The 24,559-nt window shown below is 36.9% G+C and overlaps 1 protein-coding gene across 1 annotated transcript; it reads right to left on the bottom strand.

The window, feature by feature from the left end:
• Positions 1-5,314: 5,314 nt before the first annotated feature.
• Positions 5,315-24,559, bottom strand: LOC113119290 (protein kinase C iota type). The gene is made up of 18 exons (XM_026288630.1): positions 24,199-24,559; positions 20,898-21,019; positions 18,296-18,385; positions 17,147-17,197; positions 16,954-17,039; positions 16,693-16,830; positions 16,360-16,417; positions 14,460-14,515; positions 12,944-13,120; positions 12,080-12,177; positions 11,755-11,841; positions 11,466-11,601; positions 10,402-10,489; positions 10,079-10,204; positions 9,916-9,995; positions 9,618-9,707; positions 7,391-7,506; positions 5,315-7,090 (listed from the first exon to the last, which is right to left on the bottom strand). The coding sequence occupies exons 1-18, from the start codon at positions 24,276-24,278 to the stop codon at positions 7,003-7,005; spliced, it is 1,767 nt and encodes a 588-aa protein (XP_026144415.1). The 5' UTR covers positions 24,279-24,559; the 3' UTR covers positions 5,315-7,002.

Genomic DNA, 24,559 nt, shown 5'->3' with positions numbered 1-24,559 from the left:
CCTGTGAAGGAAACAAAAATAATAAAGTTTAAATTGTTAAAACATTTAGCGTCTATTAAAATGTTACAAAGACAACGAATCAGCATGAAAAGAATATGCTGTCAGGGCAATAAAAAGAATCCAGAACAGTTTTTGTGTTGGGCACAGTGCTAAACTAGAGACAGAAACATTTTCACCTAATCAGGATAATCTAATTTGAGACCAATCAATCTAAGGACCGTTTCTCGGTGGTTTAGTGCGATGTTTTCTCTACTGACAACATGCCGAATCCGTCAACGCGTTAAATGACTCCGTGCACTAATAACGTCAGTTTAACACACAGATGACCAACAACTACCGTAACTAATAGTGAGCAGCTATTTAGTCCTTTCCAACCACAACAGGCATAAGATAAAAATTTAACGTTAATAACTGTACATAACCACCACATCTATGAAAAGATCCAATCACACGCTCCATCTATAATAGAGGAAAAGCTGACTGAATAATTTGATCGCAGAAGCAAAAGCATGCCTTATACTGACGGAAACGGAATTTCCGAGCATGAATGTGAAGGCAAAATTAGAGATCAGCGCCAAAATCAGCGCATGCCAATGAGGTTTCGGCTAAAACCTATGGCCAAAATCAGCACGAAGTGCGTTTTATTCGTTATTCACAACACGATTATCTGTTCCACGAACATTAAACGACGGACACATGCATACTGGCCAAATTTAACACGGTCCCAAAGCGCAAGTTCCTCGAAATAAAACGTCATTTTCGCCTTGTTATGCTTTACCTAACTTGTGTGACAGCTCGGGTAGACTGACCCTGACCGCAGATGTCGTTTCGTTTCCTCGTAAAATAACCATTTTCCAGAAACACTGACAAAATGCTGTCTATTTTTAACCCTAAGCGAAAGTGTCAATCTTTTGCTCCGCAAGGACACCGCGGCTCTGCCCCCGCCTCTATCCGTCTCTCCCGTCTCATTCTCCGGGCACAGCTGCGCTGAGCCCCCGCGGGGTGACATTCCAAATCCCCGCGACCTGGAGACCCTCAAAATAATTACAGAAAAACTGACCACATATTAAATCACAAATTAAAACGACTGCGAAAGCTTGTGATTTTAAACCCATTTCTGTGACTTCATACGGCAGTGAATCACTTGCCAATCCATTTAGACTGACAACTGTCCCCCAAATCAATATTAAATAGTTTTTTTCCCTTTTAAATGCTAAAATATTACACATAATGTTGGCCAGGCTGAGGATTTAGGTTAACGTTAAATCAAAGACCAGATCATCTGAGCACGACGATGCGTCTCTTAATGTGAATGTTAGGCAATGTGAATAATATAAGTTCCTTTCAAATGACACACCAAAACACATAACCCACTGATTCACACACATATAACCATGACTGAATAAAAGAACGTAAACCTGTTTTACATCTGAACGCCGGCTCGTTGTACAGCCAGCTTTAGCAGCGCGGCTAGAACATTTAAACCCCTTAGCACGCGCTAACCGAGCTAACGCTACAAATCCAGTTCCGAGCTCGAAGAACATCACATAAGGATTTAAAAACAACAAGAGAAACTGCTAAACCGTTGAATAAATGAACTCTTTGCATAAGTAAGCGTGTGGTCGTTTTTTTTTTTTGAAAGGAACTTGCCTCAGGATGATCGCTCCTGGACTGCTGTATCTCACGCTCCCTCTAGTAGTCTGTCTGACCGTAACCTACACGCGCACAGACTGAAACCCTTCAGACAGCTCGAGCGTCACACCGCGAGTGCGAGCTCGAGCGCGCACGAGCAGAGCGGATGTCGCGCGGGCGTGTCTGTCTGTCTGCAGCCCTCCCCCAATGTCTTGTGAACTTCAGTCTTGCAAGACTTTATTAAGTCTTAAGGAATAATTTAATGTATTTAGAGGCATATGTTTTCATACGAAATATGTAGCTACTCATCTTTTAGTTTGTTTTGTATGTGACGAATTAATGGAACTTTTCTTTCGAAATAATTTGTGTGTGTGTGTTCATAGGATTCAGGGACATTCTGTTGGCCTATCATGGGGGAATCATATGCTGAATTTGAATCATTTTGTGGTGACAGAAAGGAGTGAATGGGAAAGAAAATGTCATTGCAGTCATTTTCCCAGTAGCCTATGCTGTGATATAGCATGATTTATGATGAATAGTGAAGGGCTGCTTAATCAGATGTCTGTAAATGTTTCACAAATAATTAATCATCTGAAATGTTCCCTTTGAATGTAATTCCTTTAATCTTAAAAAATCACACTTTTTTTGTATGATGCTTGACCGATGACTTAACATAAAAACTTGTTTGGGGCAGTTATTTCTGTAATAATATACATTATAATATGTTTTAATATTTATTATTAGCTTTTTATATTTTCAGTTTTAATTGTATTTATGTAATTTTGTTGTGTTTTTGTCATTTTTATTATTATTATTTATATATATTATTATTATTATTTATATTATTATTATTTTTATCTAGCGCTATAGAAGTAGCAGCTTAAAAAGAACATTATCGGATATTATGTCTGAATTGACCTAATTATAAACCAGCCAGACATGTTTATGGACATGAGCTTGAGTAACTGTTATGCTAGTACAAATGTTGTGGAAGTTTTTGCCAAGGACATTATGTAATAGCACTAGAACGTTCTCTGTTGCTGAGTAATGGCCTGGAGCCAATCCAGCAGTTTGCTTGGTCCATGGGGCTTACACCATCTAATGGGCTTCTGTTTTTTCAGTGAACCCATGATGGGGTGCCAGGATCACCTTTGGGTCGGTATCCATCTCTGTGTGAGCCATTTGTTAAGTGTCATTTAAATGTTAAATGGGAGAAGCAGAGCTATGAGGGTCTGAATTCAACAGCCCATTCACAAACACCAACTGTATCAACACTTTCAAAGGCTTCTCCACCACACTGACCCAGGTCATGTTCAAGCAGATTTGAATAGTTTTGATGTGCTTAGAGGTGTTGTGTTTTTGTTTAGACTGAATAATCACACAAAAGAACAAGCGGTTACATTGACACCCTCCTTGGAATATCTAACATTTCAAACATAAATAAAAACATTTATATACAAAAAACCAAAAGTCTGATCTGAACCAGGAATAATATGCTTTTTAATATCATTATATTAATTTGGGTAATTAACATGGAATTTAAGAAATTATTTGTGACACAGCGATAAGCTCATGGATATGTAATTTTATTTAATAAAGATTTATACATACTTTTTGAATTGTTTCACAAAATAGAAATACTACATACATTTTGTATTAAATAAATATAATACATATACATTTATAATGCATATATTTAGATGTTACTTGTCAACTGTACACATACATATTTCTTTTTAAATGTTTTACTAAATATAAATATATGTTTTAATGTTCTAAAATCTTTGAAAGCCACATTGACATTACTTTTCAAAAACCCACTTTTATTCTTGCTGTGATTTGAACATGACTAACATAATTTGCTTGTTAAATAGTATAAATGGTATAAAAGTATTAAAAAAAGTATAAAAGTTAAATGGATAAAACACATTTGAGATCAGTGTCACCGGCCATGTGTGAGGTTTGATCAGGGACTGTTTCAGTGGCGTTTTCACCATTTGGTGCAGATAGCAAGGTCAGCAGTTATATTATGAAAGCAGGTGGGCCCACACACACAGAGTGCTGTGCCTGAACTCCAAACAGTCATTGATTTTTTTTCCAGAGGGTAATAACATCATCCCTGTATTGTGAGTAATTTAAACTATATATTGGTTATTACTCTTCAATAGCTGATAGTTCATTTAAAGCTTGACATAATGCTGTTTGCGTGCAGAAGAATGAAGGATAAAGAATGCCAGGAAAATGGATTAAGTTCTGATGGGCCACACAGTTAGTCAGGCAGCTGTCTTTATTACAGACTATGGGACTAAGCCCTAAGCACCCCCTGAGGACGTATAGCTTCAAGAAAATCTATATAGAAATGCATCATCAGACAGCAAGACAAACAAACGCTTATCGCCAGCACGACTGTTACAAGGTAGACTTGTGCTACCTGCTCTGAAAAGGAGTTTTGTGTTGTTGTTTAAACAGAAAATAACCTGGCTATAATACTTCCCTAAAGAATTATTCAGAATAGCAATGTTTTTTGTGTAAATACACTGTAAAAATGATTTTTCAAAGTTATAAATAAAACAATTAATACTACTTGTAGAGTAAGTTTTAGAAGAAAGTACTATTTCAGTATTTTTACTTAAATTTCACATTTAATTCAATATGTTACTTGAAGGGTTATTATAGTTAACTAAATCTAAAGGCACAAAAAAACTCACTTGAAATATAAAACATTTTAACTGAACTAAAATACATTTAGTTTTTCTAAAACAACTAGAACTGAACTGAAAATGAAAAAATCTATAAACATAAAAAAAAACAAATAAAAATGACACGCTAAACAAAACCAAAATGAAAACTAATTAAATTTACTAGCAATTTTTAAGAATGGACATTTTTTTCAGTGTACAAAGAAAACCAACAAGAGTTGGTGCTTCTAACAAAAATTGAATAATAAAATATGGAATATAAAGAAAATCATGCCAATAAAAGCTACAAATGACATTATTAAAAAAACACAGAGCCTCTATGTGCTCTCTACCGCTGATCAAGCAAGGTCACACATCTCTTCTTTATAGAGGGCAACCCTGCTCTTTCTTCCACAGGGAATCGTGTGACCTGCTCCGGTGAGAAAGAGGACACAGAGACAATGTCACAGAGCACAGTCTGGCACAGAAAAACATTCACACTCATCGTTCCTCACGGATTTACAGTAATGGCCAAAGTCATACAAGGTGAGTTGTTCCACCGGTACTGTCAAAGCCAGATGCGTGAGATGAGGTCCTCAACCATCTGGCCAACAAGGTGCAGCTCCACACAGGCATGTTATACAGATGCTTATTTAAATCACAGGAAGTGGATTTAAATTTCTTACACTCTGAAATCAGATTATGTATGCATGGTGGCCACTAGTTCACATTACTGTATTACATTTTTAATATCATGTTTACATATTAGAAAGATTATTATTTAATGCAGACGGTTCAAGCCCAAAGGAAATTACAGCAGTGAAATGGTCTGACTGATGTTGGAATTTTTTGAGCTTCATTTGTTTAGTCTACCAATGCATATTATGTCTCTTATGAGATCAGTACTGATGTTAAATATGAAACAAGATATACTGTATACATAATAAACTAGCTCAAGATGACAAATGTTCACTTTCTTAATCATTCTTGATACTGCGGAGGTTAAAAAAAAGTCTCTGTTTGTTTTATTGAACAGATGTTTCATCAAATAATAAAGTACACAAATGTTTTTAAGAACAATTATTAGTTCATGCAATCATTTTTGCACAGAGAACTCATTACAAGTGGTTAGATGTGAATTGTGTTACAACAAAACAAATTGAGAGATTTAGTTTAAAAAAGTGGTAGAGTTTATTCTAGTCAGTTGATAGTGTTTTTCCATGTGCATATTAATATACAGAATAAAAAAAAAACATGTCCACTTTAGCCCTCTGATGCTTCTTTAAAGCATATTAGCACATTGTTTTTTTTTTTTCTGGGAATGCATTGAGGGCTTTAAGTGATTCGATCATTTATAACGCCAGGTTGCTAACGAGTTCCTCACAGCCCAAAACCAGTGTGAACATCTGTGAAAATATCAGCGAGTTGATACATGCGTGATGAGGAATGAGAAAGGGTTATTCTGTGTATGAGTCGCTTGTGTTTAATTTCATCATTTGGTCATTATTGTCAAAGGTCCTTTCAAAAAACACATAAACAAACAAAAATGCATCCAGACATGATCTGTTTTCAAAGCGCTCCACCCAAAGAGCTCGGCGCCATTGATGGGATTGTGAAGGGTAAACACAACCCAGGACCCTTTACTACATCATGCATCTGATCTTTTCTGTGACTGTAACGAGAAACAATGAACTCACATCCATTGACGCTCAATGTTAAGAAGTATATAAACTAAATATCATAACCAGAAAGGCAATGTATCACAAGTAACACGAAAAGCAAGAAAAAAAGAAGAAAAAGTGAGAAATACTTCATACATGCAGCAGCTGAAGAGTAAAAACATACTTTTACCTCATCAATACGGAGAGCACTGACAGGAACATACTCATTTTAGTGTCTTATTTTGGTCCTGTGTTGAAGAAAGCTGTTGTACTTTTCTCCCCCATTCCCCCTCTATACAGAAAACTTCTCCTTTCACAGTTTGTCAGTATTTACAACAGTTTTCATTAGTGTTCCCTGTTCCATTCTTACAAGTTTGATACCTACTTCAATCTACGACGAGGCCACATGCCCAATCATATTAAAACAACTTAAGGAAAACTCTTATTCAATATATTGTGCACATTCTATATAGATGACCGTAATCTTAAATAATAATAAAAAATAACAGTAAAACAAAGTATAAAGTTCTTCTTCCTTACACTACACTTTTTTTTTCTGAGAGGCAGAACAGAAAATCGGAAAAAAAAGTCTTCAAAAATATCCCATGTGGTATATAGAGTTTAAAAATGGCTTACTATATATGCTCAATGGATTCTCTTTAATATATACAAATAAAATGTGTATCAGACATCATCCCCATAGGAGGTCCTGCGTACCATCACAGTCATTATTTCCTTTAGATTCCAGAGTGTTCAGTTACCCAAAACTGGCAGTCCAACTACACTGGTCAACGCACAAAGGCACTGATAAATTTCATCAGTGCTGATTTACATGTCACAAAAATAAACAAGGAAAAATAGACTTAAGGTCTAGTGGTTACAAATGGCAGAAAGTGAAAGAAGTTTGGCAAAGTTAATGTCCCATCTGGTCCCAACAAAATGAAATCAGGTTGCTGTTTCCTTTCTGATTGTTTGCGACCATGCAAGAAAAGGCAGAGATGATATGCAGGTAACAGAAACACACAGGCCGTTCACACACACTCCTCCGCTGACATCAGCAGAGGGTTGATGTACTCAAAGCCTTCAAACTCAGACTGGTCGATCTTCTTTACAGCATCACTGGGAGGGAGACAAAGACACAATCAATCAGTCTTAACCGCTACATCACATTTAACTCACTACGGCTTTCAAATAGAGTCCAGGCTGTAAAACATCTTCCTGGAAAACAGGGATATATGGAAACTACGGAATCCTGTTCACAGAAATATAATGTGTCATCAGGGATCGTAAATGTAATGATACTTCCTGACAAAACCTGAATTCCTGTGGTAGGGATCTGAAGCAGATTAATGATGCCTGAGGTCTGATTCAGAAAGCTTGAGGCGTGACACAGACAGATACACATGAACAGACACTCACTCATCGTCAGGCGTGAGCTGAATGGGCTCATTGGTGAACTGGGCATCAAAGTTATCCAGCCCAAACTCGCCAGAGATGTTGGGCTTGAAAGGTGGAACCACTTGCTTCTGCTCCATCTGAGAAACAAGTTAACAGGAGTCAAATAATGACTATGAAAATGTGTCAAAGTCTCACACCTCAGCATGCAGTGCTCATCTTAAAAAATATTAACCAGTAATTGCACATAGCAATATATATATATATTTCTTTAAGAACGAAAGAAAGGAACAAACAAACAGTAACCTTTTTATATTATTTAAAAAGCATTAAAAGGATACTCCACCCCAAAATGACAATTTTGTCATTAATCACTTCCCTGTCGTTCTAAACCCGTAAAAGCTTTGTTCGTCTTCGGGACACAATTTAAGATATTTTGACTGGCAGGAATTGTAGGTGGGGGTGAGTGCATGTACAGTGCTCTCTCCACCTTTAATACAACGACTTAGGTGCCCTTGAGCAAGGCATCGAACCCCCAACTGTTCCACGGACGCCGCAGCATAAATGACTGCCCACTGCTCCGGGTGTGTGCTCACAGTGTGTGTGTTCACTGCTCTGTGTGTGTGTGCGCACTTTGGATGGGTTAAATGCAGAGCATGAATTCTGAGTATGGGTCACCATACTTGGCTGAATGTCACTTCACTTTTACTTTTTTTTTTTAACTGTAACGTTATGATGCGACGAGAATACTTTTTGGAGAATACTCCAAAATGGTGCTATTGTTGAATGAATAAAAATATGAAGTTGTTATTTTTGTTTTCTTTGTACAAAAAAAAAAAAAAAACGGTCCCACGGACTATTTTAATAATGTCTTTACTATCTTTCTGGGCCTTGAATGTGGTAGTTCTGCTTCTGTCTATGCAGGGTCAGAAAGCTCTCTTCTTAAGATAAAATATCTTAATTTGTGTTCCGAAGATACAGGTTTGGAATGGCATAAGGGTGAGTAATTAATGACAGAAATTTTTTGGAACCTGTGATACTTTTTTCAGGATACTCTGATGAACAAGAAGTTCAGCAATTATTCAAAATGGAACACTTTTGTAAGAATATACATCCATTAAAAAAGTTGGCAATTTTTTCTTGTTTCTTCAACAACAACAAAAAAAAACACTGAAGAGCAATCTCAGCAAGGATTTAATATTATATTTAGGCAAACCGATCCTCTCCGGTGTTTGTTCAGTACTGCTATTAATTTGGTCGTCTCTATGCGGTAAACTTAACAGGGCTGCAAGGTCAGGATCTGCTCTCCCTACAGGTCGACTCGGGCACTGCAGCCCGTCTGAGCAGAAAGTGTAATCAGAGCGCTTCAAACTGCCTGACCGCCACTTTGTGTGAGTGTGTGTGTTCACCCAGACCAAACAGGGACAAGAGGTCACTGTGTTCATCTGAGACTTGTCTGCTGGTTTGACATTATTTAAACCTACCTCAAACATGATACAGTTCACTGTCAACCTCAGACCAGAAAAATCAATGATTTGTCACCTTATCACCTTCATTAAATCAAGATTCTTACACGTGTTCATGTCATGATACAACTACAACGATGAACCACAAAAAGGCTCACTTCTCGTCTGCTAGATTATTTACATTTTTTAAAAAGAAATCATAAAATGAATGTGAAAAAAAGTGGATTACCATTTAATAATTACGTAAATCAGGAAAAATAGAAACATTTAAAGGATGGTTTAGCAAAAAATTATAATTTTGTCATTTAGTGACACGTCATTTCAAACCCTTATGGTTTTGTGTCTATGTAAAGAAATTATACATAGTGCAGCTGTGTAATACATAAAAGTAAATAATGTAAATCAGTAATATTTTACTTATTGATGATGATGATGATGACGATGGTAATGTAAAGACCCACAAAATCATGCAGGAAACACAGGTGTGGAAAAAATACAGGGGTAAATTTTGACTAGATTTTAGGTGAACAATACTTTTAAAGCTGATTTTCCAGAAATGATACTTTAAGTGGTAATATTGCTGACATCAAATTACAAGAATGAGTAATCAAATGAATGGTTACTCAAGGTCATAAACAACACTAAATAGTTCTTCAGGATCCAGTAAGTCCTTTGTTTAGTTTCACTAGCGTCAGGCTACAGCGAATGACTAATGCTTCCGTTGTGTGCTCGAGTCAAAACATCCAATAAGTAAGCTAAAGGAAACAGAGATAGCGGTGACTCACAAGATCCCAGTCTACATTTCGGAAAAAAGGATGGGCCATGATGTCTGCAAAGCCTGTCTGAGGGTGACATCCGAGGCGTTCCTTTGGTTCCTACAAAAAAAGGGGAAAATAAATAAATAAATAAATAATTGAGAAGAAACGAGAGCAAAGACAAAAACAGATAAACAAAGAGAGTCGAGATATTAGAGTGAAAGAAAGGAGCAAAACAAAGGTGAGGAAGAAACAATGATTATGACAGCACTATAACAGGTTTATGTGACATAAGGACATTAGCATTGATCTGTCTGGTCTGCTTCACCTTGTTGAGGAATCCCTTCAGCACGCTAGCAGCTTTAACCGATAACGATCTGGGAATTCTGATCTGCTTCTCCAAAATTACTGCAAATGAGGGGCAGAAAAAATGAATGGGATATACTGAGACATACAAAACGTTTTTTGAAACATGCATGCTTGTCATGTACCTTGGAATAAATAATCTTCAGTGTTTTGGTCAGGGTTATCAGAGCTGCCGACTATGTCAAAGGGTGACCTCCCAGCCATCATCTCAAACATCAGGACGCCCAGTGCCCACCAGTCCACACTAAAACCTGTAAAGAAAACATGCACACACATAAATCCTGAGGCTCTGAAATGGGAAGCTTAACACTGACAAACTCAACTGGCAGAAAGTCATGAAGTAGACACTAATAACAATAAATGGATTAAGCCCTCTGTGTGCTAGTGCACATAATTTCCAACTGAAAGTCTTTGTGAAAAGGCTTGAGTGTGTGTGAATTGTGCTTACCGTAGTCTTCTCCTCTCAGAATCTCAGGTGCAATGTAATTGGGGGTTCCACAGAAAGTGCTGGTTGTGTCTCCTGGTCTCAGTCCCTCCTGTATAAGAGAGGAATATTGAAACCAAAAAAAAAATTCAGGCACAAAATATGACAAGTGATCTTTTTTTTTGTTTGATGGCCAATGGCTATACCTTAGAGACCAAATACATGGAATTTAGATATATCACAATATTTACTATTAAAAGTAGTAAATAGCACATGCATCATTTCTTGTTTTATTTTACATATTATTACTAAAAAAATTCTGGAGAAAAAAAAATGCATTAAAAAAAAAACAGACACACTTCATGATTAAGTAATCCTATTATAGTATTTTAAACAAATACAGGAACAGATAAAAACACATATTAAACTAAATTAAAAACTGTAACCAGCAGTGCACACAGTAATATGGTTTGTGTGAACAGGGAATTATTTTAAAGAGCAGGTGACATTTTTACATACAGTACACAGTGAATCTGAGATGAATATGACAAGAGGCAAACTTGATATCTCTTTGAATTCGCCAAAGTTTTAAAATCATTTTAAAAATTTTCCATAGAGTGTTGAAGGTAGTTGAAACCCACATGAGGCTTCAAGGATGTTGCTTGGTGCTTATTTACTTCAAGTCTAAAGAACTTACCCTCAGATCTCTGATATTCTGGTCAGCAGGTTGTTAATCAAAATGGAGTTTAACTCTTTCCCCCTGTCTTTTTTTTATTTATCGTTTTTTTTAAGTTGCCAGTCCCCACCAGCATTTCTGATCATTTTCACAAAAGTTTAATGGCATCCAGAATATTTTGTTGTCTTAATATCTGAACATGCAGTTCTGCTTCTTCACCGTGTTTTAAGCCAGATGTTTAATATCTATTCAGAAGATGCGTAATAGCGCCTCCTACAATACACCAGTGAAAACACGGAAAGACAGACAATTCTGTCAATGGCGGGGAAGAGTTGTCTCATAATGACAAAAAACTCCATCAATAGCAGGGGTGGAGTTAATCAACTGAGACAACGAACATATTCAGACTAACCTTACACATGCCGTAATCAGTGAGTTTGATGTGTCCCTCTGACTCCAGCAAAACATTGTCCAGCTTCAGGTCCCTGTAAATGATTCCACGCTCATGGAGGTAGTTCAAGGCGAGACTGATCTCTGCTGAGTAAAACCTGCCAGCAGAAAGAACAAGAGAAACAGTTAATGATATCATTTGTGTTTCTGTTCCTGTGGTGTGTCATTCAGACTGAAGTCAATTCCAACCCTGCTCAGGCTGTTCATTAACAATGAACCATGTTACTGATAGACAGCTCACATCCTCATACCTGGCATGCTCTTCCGGAAGTTTTCTCTGTCGTTGCATGTGGAACATTAGATCACCTCCATTCACATATTCGATTACAAAGAATAGTCTGTGAAAGAAAAGCATTAAATAATCATCAGTCTTCACCAGACAAATAAAACAGTTCACACTAAACTGAAGTACTCAAAAATAAGAATGGCCTGAGGACCTATATACGAGCATTTTGGGGAGGAAGTTCATGGAACTGTCACTCTTATCTATTTAAAAAAAAATGTTCAAGCCAGTTATTTGTTGTCACTAAGTCTTATACTTGTATGTTTGCATAAAAAGTATGAGTACGGACAGACCTGCTCTCTGTCTGGAAGCATGAGTGAAGTCCCACCAGGAAGGGATGGTTGGAAGCCTGCTCAAACACATGCTTTTCTGTTTGAACCCAGTCAATATCCTGAAAAACAAGAAAGAGCAGATAAAACAAACATGCACACAAAAATCAATCTTCCATTCAAAAGCAGAGCATTCTTTCAGTCAGCAGGGGAAACATTTGGAAGGACATTCAGGACTGTATTGAGTAGAAACGCCTCACAAGGCTGAAATCTGATAAAGGTTTAAAAGACGGGGGCACCAGGTCTTCCCAAGGAGCTGCTCCTGGATGTGAGGAGACTCACAATGGATAGACATAGAGTGGAAAAACTAGGACCTTTCATTGACAGCCAGGTAAAAATATCTCAGACCATGAGACACGCTTAAAGAAGCACTGCAAGACCAGTAGAGCGCAGCTGCCATTATTGACAATCAGCTGCTGCTGTCAATTCATCACACAAGGCTTAAGTGCATCTAATCAACATTAAATGCCCACTTCATCAGCATCCATTCATCTGTACGTGTACTTTAACACATCCTGGAAAGATTAGACCCAGTGGGGGCTCTATGCTTGTTTTATTCTGCCAGACTCAAATAGCTCAAATTATTGAGCTGTTCAGTAATTTAGTGTCAAACAATTTCAAGTTATGTAGCGTCAAAAACGCTTTCAACCTGGAGCACAGAGTTTGTTTGGTTGGCATGACAGCAGCTTCCTAAAGGTAGTCTGGGATGTGGTTCATTTGAACTTGGTACAGTTTGAAACTGTTATAAATGCAGTCTGACATAATTCATATAATGGCATATCAGTGGCAACTTTGAACTTTCCCATTGTATGAAATGTGAAATGTCACCTCATCATCATTAACCAGCTCCTTCTTCACCACCTTCATGGCGTAGATGCGGTCTGTCTTTTTGAGACGCACCAGCAGTACTTTGGCGTAGCTGCCCCTGCCGATCACTCGGAGCAGGTCGAAGTCTATAAGCCCCAAACTGGACACAGTCTTCCCGGAGTCCCGACTGCCCACAGCCTGAGGGATGGACAAAGAGAATATTAAACCACCAACATCTTTTATTAATTTTTATTTATTTACATTTATTTACTCATTGTGTGATGTAGCCAAATAGTGCAGTTATATGCCCCTAAAATTCCAGAAAAGAGGGCAAACAATACCCCTGTATGGGTTTAGCTTTTTTTGTATTTTAATTTTTTTAAATATGACATAATTTAGCAAGATCATATGAGCAAGAGTGCCATTTTTTGCCCTGAATATCTGCACGACTGTAAATGTAATACTGGTTTTATACAATAGTTAACAAGAATAAGAAGTTAATATGGTGTTACATTTTAGACTACGTAGTGTCTGTTATTGCTCAATTTCACTGAAAGAATGTTTCAAACAAAGCCAAAGCAGAATGGTTATATGTCTTCAAGCAACACACAGCTGCTTTCTTGAATCTGAAAAGTTCTTGAAAGTTTGCTTCTTTCTTGAATCGGCGCTTTGAACGAATTGACTGAATGAATGACTTGCCGCCACCTACTGGCAGTTTTACTTTCATATTTAATTTCTTTATTAAGCTACTTTTTTGGTAATGTCTGTGCTATGCTTTACTTATTTATCACAATAAAAAGTTTAAATAAAAACTTAAATGACCTTAAGGGGTAATTTCAGCCAAAACTGATGAGTTAATTTGCAATTGATTAAATTAATTAATCAGTACATCATGTAATCAATTAGATTAAAAAGGTTAAATGCTTGACAGCCCTTATATCTATATAAATAATAAGTCTGTCTCTTCTCTCTGGTGGCATCTCTTGGTGCTCTTTCCTGACCTTTCCCTCTATTTTTCCTTTAAACTGCAGGATTTCACATTACTGCAACAGAGCTACAGGAACACGTGCCCTTAATCAGATGCTAATAACTCTGATACAAGGTTACTTTATAAGCTCCACTAAAGGAAATCAATACAGCCCGAATGAACCTTGTGCACACCCCCATCTCTTTCTCTGAGTGACAACTTCAGCCTGATCATCTATTGGAGAATGAACTGCTGAAAGCTCATCTAACCAAACAAAATGTTCATAATGGTCCCATTTACAGCTGGTACTAACATTAATTTTAATCAACTGGATCAACAAGTGGAAATTGCTACATTGCATTTGTAGTGTAAATGCTGCCCTGGAGCATCTGGGATATCATTAAACATGCAAGTGACCGAAGACACCTTTTCAAATCCACATTATAAGCGACTTAAGCTCACAGAGCTTGTAGAGATGGAGTTCGTGAGAAGCAGCATTTACCACTTGCGAACGGATCAACTGACATGGATGTTAAAACCAGGAGTAAACAAGGCCAAAGCATGTCTTACCTCATGCTCCTCTCCCTCATGATTGATACTTTCCATTGAGTTCTTTTTGTCTAGAACTAGAAAACAACAAAGAGAAACAGGGAAAGTCATAACTCATTAATGTACTTACAAAAATCTAATTCACAAGCCTTAAACCAAACCAGGCACTTTGATTAATAAAGCACTTAGAAAAAACAAGGGGAAGGAAATGTATCTGACCAGCACTGTAACTAAAGCCACAAGTCTTTTTTGCATCATTAATTCCAACAAGCTCAATCTAGTGAGAAGACTGACGTCTGTAAGATGCTCTATGCATCAATCTGTTTCAGTGCAGACACACGCCTAATTACTAAAGGGAAACATTAGCCCATCCAGTCATTTAAAAACCCTCAAGATGATAATCAGTGACATCAATGAGTCACTATAGATCTTAGTCAATCAATTTAGTGACTTAATGTATACAATTAACACCTCTTTTGACTTTGCTAACAAAACACATGGCAAGTTTATCTGCTTGACTTTGGATGTCTGCAAATGAATCTGTGGGCAGTGTTTATGTAGTTATTCAGGACCTCTTGTTTGAGATTATTATGGAAATCAGGGAATTTTTTCAATTCAGGTTCATATTTATATTAATATAATATTTAATAATATTTATGTTCTGACAAAAAAAACAAAGAAAACCCTGAAATTCTGATTATTTTGTGACCCCAGGCAGAATCATTTAATCTCAGATGGAAAGCCTTAAAATCATATTTTTTAAAAAAACTAACTGCAAGTTTAACTGAAAATCTCAAAAGTGTATTTACTCCAGAAAATTGATAGTATTAGTGTGCTATTCAAGCACAAAGTAGTAAGGAAAATTTATATTGTTTGATATAGATGAGAGTCTATAGTACCTTGTAGGACTGGGCGGGATATTGTGTTTGTATGATATATCAATATTTTCGCTATAAGTGATTCAATATGAGACAATACCATTAATATCAGTATACAGTTTGATATGAGCACATCTGAAAATACAGAGGAAAATACAGAGGAAACAGACTGAGCTGCTGTGGAGAAAGTGCATAATCCAATTTGTTCTACAGCATGTGAGGCCTTTAACATATTAAGGCCTTTAAAAACTGGTAAGACATAGTTTATAGTCTTTTATTCGCATATTAGTTTAAGCCCGTCATATGCTCTGACAGAAAGGCTGCGTGTATCGATGACAGAGACACTAGGCTACTCGCACGGTTTATTGTGTTTGAGATATGCGGTCTTCCTGAACGCATAATTTACATTTTACAGGTATATTCTCAATCTGTAAATGTTAGAAAGCCATGGAAATATTTTCAAGTTTCTGTCAGAAGTGCATGAGCCTTCTGCTTTGAGATTGTCCGCTAAACTTCACAGACTTCAGTGAACGTGCGCCAAACTGACAGAGCTTAATTAAATAAGAACGCAATAATTCTGACTAAAATATCCATTACACTGAAATATTTGTAGTTGGACAACAAATGTGACATGTAGAATTTTAAACCTACAAGTAAGTCTACTTTTATTATAGCACCGACTGTAAAGTGACTGTAATCGGGTAATCAAAATAGCCTAACACAACTCTGCTTTTGTTCTTATTTATTTTCATTTTTAGTTTAATGAATTTAATTTCTGATTTAAAACCTTATTTTTCTTTTTAGATTGCATTGTTACAATATTTTGCACATAATATAAAGTCTTACATGGTTACATTCATGTTATTTGTTTTCGTAGCCTTTAAAATGAATTGTTTTGTTGGATAAAATTGGGCGTTAAGTGAAATACAGCTTTTTCAATCCAAATACAAAAAACGAAAATACAGAGACATATACAGTATATAGCAAATCGGCCAAAAAATACAGAGATATGGATTTTTGACCATATCGCCTAACCCTAGTACCTTGATCAGCATGCTCTGATGGAGTGGACCCTGGATCTATTCTTCCAATCATCGGGTCCTACAAAAATATTAAGAAGGTCAAATATAAAGACATATTAAAATTCATAGTGTTATTAGCAAAAATTGCATGTCTAGCATGTAGGTCTGCAGACACTCTAAAAACTAAACATCCAAAGTTTCCCATCCCTTGCAAACTCATTTATTATGTAGCTGGCATATTTGGTAATACTTTCAGCTACCAACAAGTCTAATGGCTAATCTACTTTATATTTAAACTGATTTTACAGAAAACGTGAAAGAAGCATGCAGATTCCATGTGGACTAATGTCTCACCTGTATTACCTGTCTACCACACTCCACTGTGACCAATTTATGGCATTTCTTATGGACCAGCAGTTTACAGTTTATGCACTTGTATCCCTGCCTTCCCAGGCCCCAGATACGATCTGTGCAGATGGCACAATGAGCACGCTGAACACAACAGAAAAAACAGGAACATGAACATTAAACTTTATTGAAGGCATGTGCTTATAATTCAGACAAATTAAGTTACATAGCAGAGTTTCCGAAATAAAAAAAAGAGCATGTCTGTACCCTGTTAAAACGTTTGGCCTGAAATCCATGTCCGTTGGCATAGTAGAGTTTTCTCCAGCGTCGAGCTCCACGACGGTATATGGACTCTGAGTACAACATTAAGGCATTAATTAAATCTACTAAGTACTATTATTATAACCCAATGCAAAAAAAAAAACATTATGATCTAAATGACCAATACAAAAACACATACTGTCTTCTCCAGGACAAGGCATGCCAGGCTTCTCAGGGACACATGGAAACACTGTGGAGAGAGAGAGACTGTGAAATAAAGCACTGACAAACATTTCAAGAACGACCTCTCTGTGACCTCTCCTCATCTGACAGCGGATAAGGACTTTGGGGTCAAGAAGCAGAGTCTGTCCAGGCCTGCAAGGTCAGCTGGTGTGGAGAGTGGATATTGACGGACAGAAGGTTGGGGTCTTTTTCTGAAAGCCCTTGTGGCCAGACGTCTCCTCCTCAGCATGACTAATTAACTCACACCGCAGGCAGAACAATGCATCTCTGTCAATCATGGCCTTAATCCCATCTCTCCTGTCCACTAATGATCTAAGGACCTGTATAATGCTGTAGGGTGTGTTATAAATAAATAAATGCATGTACCCAAGCCAGAACATCAAAATGTGAAGCTCGGTCTCGTTAAAAGATTTATTTTAGGCATTTTTCCTTTTATTTTGAAAGGACAGTGAAAGGACATGAAGTGAAGTGGGAGAGAGAGAGAGTGGGGGACATGACTGGGAAAGGTCCTCTGCTGCTCTGAGAGTTCATGTCTTAGGCATTTCACTATAAAAACTATTTTCAGATAAACACAGAACCCCATCAAAATAAAAGTTAGGTAAAACTTAAAGAAATCAATCATAGAAATATATATTATTATTGTACAGCAGAATGTATTCATATTTCAAAAAAAATTTCCCCAAGGAATATCACAATTTTTCATCCATGTTTTAATTTAAACATGAAATCTTTGTTGTGCAGCACTCTGGACTCCACTCAATTAGGAATTATTTTTTTAAATATACATTTCGTTATGATTGTTTTTGATAATACATTTGTATTAAATAAAAAGTATTTTTATTTAATACAACTGTACAATTATAATGAATTATAATGAATTTTTATATCATTAAGTTTTAGGAATTCCATTGATAATACATATTTCTTCCTTATAAAATTTTATTAAACAAAAAAAAAAATGAAAACAGAAATCCCAAATTGTCACTTTTTTACGCCACATCTGCTTAATTAAGTCTGTCATAATTTTTTCAAGAATCTATAGACCTACACAGAGTCCAAAAGCATATGTAGCCCACCCCACATCAAAAGCCAAATCCCAGCATACCGTGAATAATAAGCTCTGAGTCTTTGTTGATTTCATATAGACGTAAGGCCTCCTCCAACTCCAGCTGAGAAGAAACGGTGCATGGATCCCCTGCAATGACAAGCACAGTGAACCCTTGTGAGAAAATGCTACCAAAGACATCAGCATAAGCGACATATCTGACACTGCAAAGAGAAAGTGAGAGAAATAAAGTAGGAGTGTGATCATACGAATATTGCGAGAGCATAAAGTTAAAATCTATTCGTTTTTCAGCATGAACTAGTAACAGGGTCTGTGGTGTTGTCCGAAGTTGACGTCAATCCTGTTGTTATCTAAAGAGCAGCCTGTGGCACCAACAGTCTCTGATTGTGTAGACACTCGGCTCTGAATCAGACATCACAGCAGAGGCGATGAGTGACGGCAGGCATCGATGCCAAGGCTTGTGCAGACAGACGTGATTAAATCCTCTCCATGACGACCCTCTCAGATCAGCTAGATGCTAATGAGCAGTGTGACTCTGGGATCAGCGTGGAATGGTGAAGATTTTAGTATTTAAATGAACGTTCCTCTCCGTTTCCCATCTCACATGACTAATATAGCAGTTAATCATCGCACACAGTCAATCTTTCCAGAGTTAAGCCTGCTCCCTGCTGTGCGCTGCACAGAGATTCACTTTATTCCTCATGTAAAATCCATCCATTTTATTTTTGCTAGAGGAGTCCAGGGTAATTTTGAGACTCTAATGCAATCTACTAAAAGTGGGTTTATTTGTAATATATAAAATGCTAGTGCAAATGAAGCAGACATTTTAGCAGAATGGCAGAGGGAAGCTTGTTGATACGGTGACAGTTAGAGGAACAGAATGAGGCCACATTTAAACCTGGTATTAGCATCTGTCTCAGGTGGACAGCACTAAATATAGGTTCAGAGTCCAAAACATTTTTTGTGATCACATTAAAACCCCAAATGGAGGTAGTCAGAAATGAAAGTGAACATACTGCATTTATAATGTAAATTGAGCTGTGACGGTATGGGATGTTTTCTTACTGTGGTAAAGAAACAACAACTCACACGTTTTAACAACCTGTTTAACAACCTTAGAAAGCTGCAGAAAGAACAAGCCAAGCTCAACATGCCCCAACATTGCTTAGTTCTGGTGAGTTCTGGATAAACTTCGATTCCTATTTCTTTAGACATTGTTTTTCAGGTAACAGTCCGTGGATATAAATGCACTTGTCCAAATTTTATTAAAAGTGTGAATAATATTATTTAACTATTAATTAGGCTACATTTACAATAAATAGACATTTACAATAACTAGGGCCTGACTGATATGGTTTTTTTGGGGGCCAATACCGATATTAGGGAGTTAAAAAAAAAAAACAATATCGACATATCGGCCGATATTGTGTAGGCTATATTATAGTACATTATAGTCAAAAGTTTGGACACACTTCCCATTTGTGTCCAAACTTTTGACTGGTACTGTATTTACAATACAGTATATAGACTACATAAACAGAATATCATATATACACAAATGTGGTGATCAAATAGACTGGAGGCAAGGTATTTAACAATTTAACAATAAACTTTATTATTCAAAATGAGGCTGACATGAGTGCACTTAACAGTAAACTTCACTCATTATAAATAACTTAGAAAAACAAAAATAGAGCAAAATATTTATAACTTGAATTAAGAAATTAAACAAGGTAACTGTGTAAGGCAAGCAAGCTACTGCTAAAACCAACAGAGGCAGGTTTATGCAGGAAGCACAGCTTTTCAGTTATGACTAGATACCGCGATTCCGTCCATGTTTTCTGCATCGTGGAAATCATAGGGCCCTACTAATGTAGAAAACGAATATGATAAGCTCATTGTGAGAATAAAAGATGGGGACATTGTTGTTTATTTAGGCCTACTTCGCATTGAGTCTCTCCAACTAGGTGACAACATAGGGTTAAATCACCATTCAACAGACTCAAGCTACCACTGCACTGCCATCTGCTGGACTGCAGAAAGAAAATATCGGCAAACCATATATTGGTCGGGCTCTAATAATAACAACCTTTTAACCTTTTTTAAAGTGCAACTTAAAAGAGGCTTTTTTTCTGATTTGGGTTTTTCAAAGTGCAACATATAAAGGGAACATCAAGGCCATTGCCTGTACAAGGATATATTCCGCACCCACCCATTCCGGGTGTATATTGACTCTTTGTTCACCTGCTGTCCCCAACCACTCCCGCTAAATGTAGATTTAGTTTCCAGAATCTCACATTTAAATTTCCACTAATGTAAGAGAGAGAGAGATAAAAATAGCATCTGTCATTTAAAATTATAAGCAAAATATGAACAAAATCATTCGCTCCGCAAATAAAAACATGACGCAGAAAGCACTGGTCCGTGCGTGCAGCATGTGCATAACAGTCTTGCAAGAAGCATCATGTGACATTTTAATTCTTGTGTACTCTCAAGAGGTCACAGAAGATGCATGTGAATACCAGGTGTAAATGGAAATTTTCTCAGTTGACTGCTTGCAATTGGATCACCAGGGACAGATGTTAATACCAGCTGTAAATAAGGCCAAAGAGGTTAAAGAAACACAAATGAAATGACAAACCTTCTTCATCAATCCATTTCATGGTGAAGAGCTGGTCATTGTCCATGGAGCACATGTCCCGCACCTCATTGCACAGCCCCTCATAGGAGATGGAGGGATCAAAATGTGTGATCATGATGTCCCTAAAACAGAAAAATTAGACTTTCATTAACTATTTATTCCAATAATATTCTTTATTTTATTTAAGCTGATCATAAATGTGGGGAGACATTATGTATATTTGTGTAACTCTAAATAAATTACTCAAAACACTATGTGTCTTTTTAAAACCAAAAGAAAAATACAGTACAACAGGGAGTATCATACGGTTTGTTTGTGGGAAGTTGTATTACTAGTGCATTCCCAAAGTAGGAGGCACGCTAGCAGCTTTCTTCCCTCTGTTGACTATTGTGTTCACACTGTTTTGGTTAATTACTGACAGCAGGGGAGTCCTTCCTGTCTACGAGCCAATGCGCTGACCCACACATGCCTTCATGTGGCCACTGAGACTGGTGGGAGTGCACACACCACCTCATGAAAAAGAAAAACACTGGTGTTATCTGATCCTGGATCAGATGAAAAAGCTGCTGTTTGAATGTTAAAGGGCAGCTCTGTGCTTTCTGTCATGCATATCTCAGACATTCTATAAGCTCTGCGCTAGTGAACTGTGCTTTAGTTAATATTTACAGTTGGATAAACGTCATCTTATTGTAGCCTCTTGCAAACTGTATAAAATTATTCTGCCATATAATTGACACTGTACCCTTTATCTTAGCATGAACAGACAAGAGCTCAGCATCACTGAAAGGAGGTGGTGAAGACACATTCCTCCGTAGAGCATAATGAACATACTCTCATCATGCTATCAAATAGGACTTACATGAACCTCAAAAACACAATGTAGAGAGTGTGTTAATGTATAAGATAAATAAAATAATAGATACTAGATGAGGTAAAACAAACCTGTGTAAGAGTTGGCATTCTGTTGTTTTGATAAGAAATGTTGCTGCTGAGGACAACAGATTTTAATAATCTTTATTTTTTTTTTTTTTTATAATAATAACAGTTTAACCAGTATAACACCACCCTATTACAGAAGAAAGACAGTCATTCAAGTTTGGAATGACATGAGGATGGGTAAACAAAGTTCAGTTTTAGTTTTAAGGCAGATGACCATGACATCAGATAGAGACATAATAAAGCCATAAAGTAACATCTCTACTGTATTTAACATCCAATAAAAAAATCAGAATCAAATCACCTTAAATGCATTCTTATTACAGACCTACAACACATTAGAGTGAGCAAAAAAAAAAAAAAAAAAAGAAAAAAAAAAAAAAAAGATGAGTGACAGAAGAGAGCAATAAGTGAATAAGTACAAGAGAGAACAGAATAATAATAATAATAGATACTAGATGAGGTAAACAAAACCTGTGTAAGAGTTGGCATTCTGTTGTTTTTTTTTAATCCTAAATTTTGATAAGAAATGTTGCTGCTGAGGACAACAGTTTTTAATAATCTTGATTTTTTTTTTTTATTATAATAACAGTTTAACCAGTATAAACACCACCCTATTACAGAAGAAAGACAGTCATACAAGTTTGGAATGACATGAGGATGGGTAAACAAAGTTCAGTTTTAGTTTTAAGGCAGATGACCATGACATCAGATAGAGACATAAAGCCATAAAGTAACATCTCTACTGTATTTAACATCCAATAAAAAAATCAGAATCAAATCACCTTAAATGCATTCTTATTACAGACCTACAACACATTAGAGTGAGCAAAAAAAAAAAAAAAAAAAAAGATGAGTGACAGAAAGAGAGCAATAAGTGAATAAGTACAAGAGAGAACAGAGTACAGAGAAAGAGGAGGAGGAAGAGAAAGGCTGTGAATTTCATCTTTGTCAGGCTTCAGGGGGTTTCAAACAGAAGATAAAAGTTGCAGGGAGTCTATTCAAGACTCTACTGCATTCAGACAGAAACCTGCCATTAAGGCCTCCACACACCAAAGGAAGAACCTCTAACTGCCTCCGTCACAGCCACAATAGAAGTTTATACAGAATAAGGGCACTGAAACTGGTTCAAAGATTGGCTAAAATGACCCACTGAAAAACGAAAGAAACCAAAGGGAACACACATACAGGGACAAATGTTGGGTTTTACAAGTGTCCACACCCAGGAATTCTGTGCTACTATTTTTATAAGGCAGGAACCATCAATTCATGCTCTCCACAGAGCTCTTCTTTAAAGCCAAATCAAAATCAGCTTCACTGAAACAGATTTCAAAAACAAAGGATGGTACTGCGGGATGATAGGTTTCTTTGAAGATGTTTAAGATTACTGTGGCCAGTTCAGAGACACTAATGGCGATGGACCTGTCACTTCCCTATAGTGATACTGTGATTGTAGCAGCAGTATTAATAATAATAATTATGATGACCCCTATTACTATTATTATTATCACCATTATGAGCAACTGACTGAAACTGATTGAATCATCAAGACAGCTGCACACATACAATAGTGCTCATGGGGAGTGTGAACAGATCTGTCTCCAACAGGTCTGGCAGAAGATACTTGTCATACAAGTTTTTCAAGTGCATAACAAGCACACCCGTCATCATGGACGGAAATCTGATTGAAAATCAGTTATCCATAAATGTGATCCTTTAGGGACATAAAAGTATTTTACAGCAACCCAAGAATTGTTCCGTAAACAGTAAGAGGAACAGGAAACAAATTTACAGGTTGGTATGTCCCATTCTGATAACAATTCACTAATGTACTCGTTTAGAAATAAATGAGTACAAATAATATAATGATCTACATATTGTGTGGTGTTTGTATAAATAATTTAATGAATTTCATTACAGGCACGTTACTTTAGATTCCCCTTAATTACACTACACTGTTATTTAGAACCACCTAAATGTGACACAGAGAACGCAGATGTTATAATAAACAGGCAGACAGCTAGCTCCATGACAGGCGCAGCCCTGAAAACATCATCACATCATAAGCCTTAATTATCTTAACTCACACACAGTACACAAACATAACTATGTTTAAGTGAACTATTATGATACGAAAAGAAAACCAACTGAAGAGGAATAAATGAAAAAAAAACGTCTGTTTTACTGGAGTTGGTTTCACTTGACTACTTCATCAGTTTTGTTTTGGGCTTTGCTAACATTGCCTACAAGCTAGCTAATCATACATCTGTGTATATCCCGAAACCACACAATTAAGAGGTCAAGATAAGATTGAAAGTGTATCGAAACATCTATAAAAGACAGTGCTGGCTCACTGGCTACTCACCCTCTGTAATAAGCTTTTACCCGGACCTGGTGCGCGTTTTCTCCGGGGTGGGACATGGTACTGTCCCGCAGCGTGGGCATTATGAAGTCTCCGTAACGTTACTCCGGCTAGCGAGCTAACTTGGCTAATGATGCTATCCCGATGTCGTCCAACGGGAGAGAAAACAACAACAACCGGAATTAGAAAACTGGACTTATACTTTGGTCCAAAACAGTGTTGACCCCGGTAGTATAATGGGCCTGTCTGAAATATTACTATTCAAGCTCTGACAGAAATTATTAGGACTAGTAAAACTTCAGTGGCTGACGGGAAACACTCCCTTCTATTCTCTCGCTCAAGCCTCGAGACGGAATGATCCAAA

The sequence above is a fragment of the Carassius auratus genome, chromosome 2, assembly GCF_003368295.1.
Source record: "Carassius auratus strain Wakin chromosome 2, ASM336829v1, whole genome shotgun sequence".
Taxonomy (NCBI): domain Eukaryota; kingdom Metazoa; phylum Chordata; class Actinopteri; order Cypriniformes; family Cyprinidae; genus Carassius; species Carassius auratus.
The sequence above is the reverse complement of the archived record's forward strand: the minus strand, read 5'-3'. Positions and strand labels throughout refer to the sequence as shown.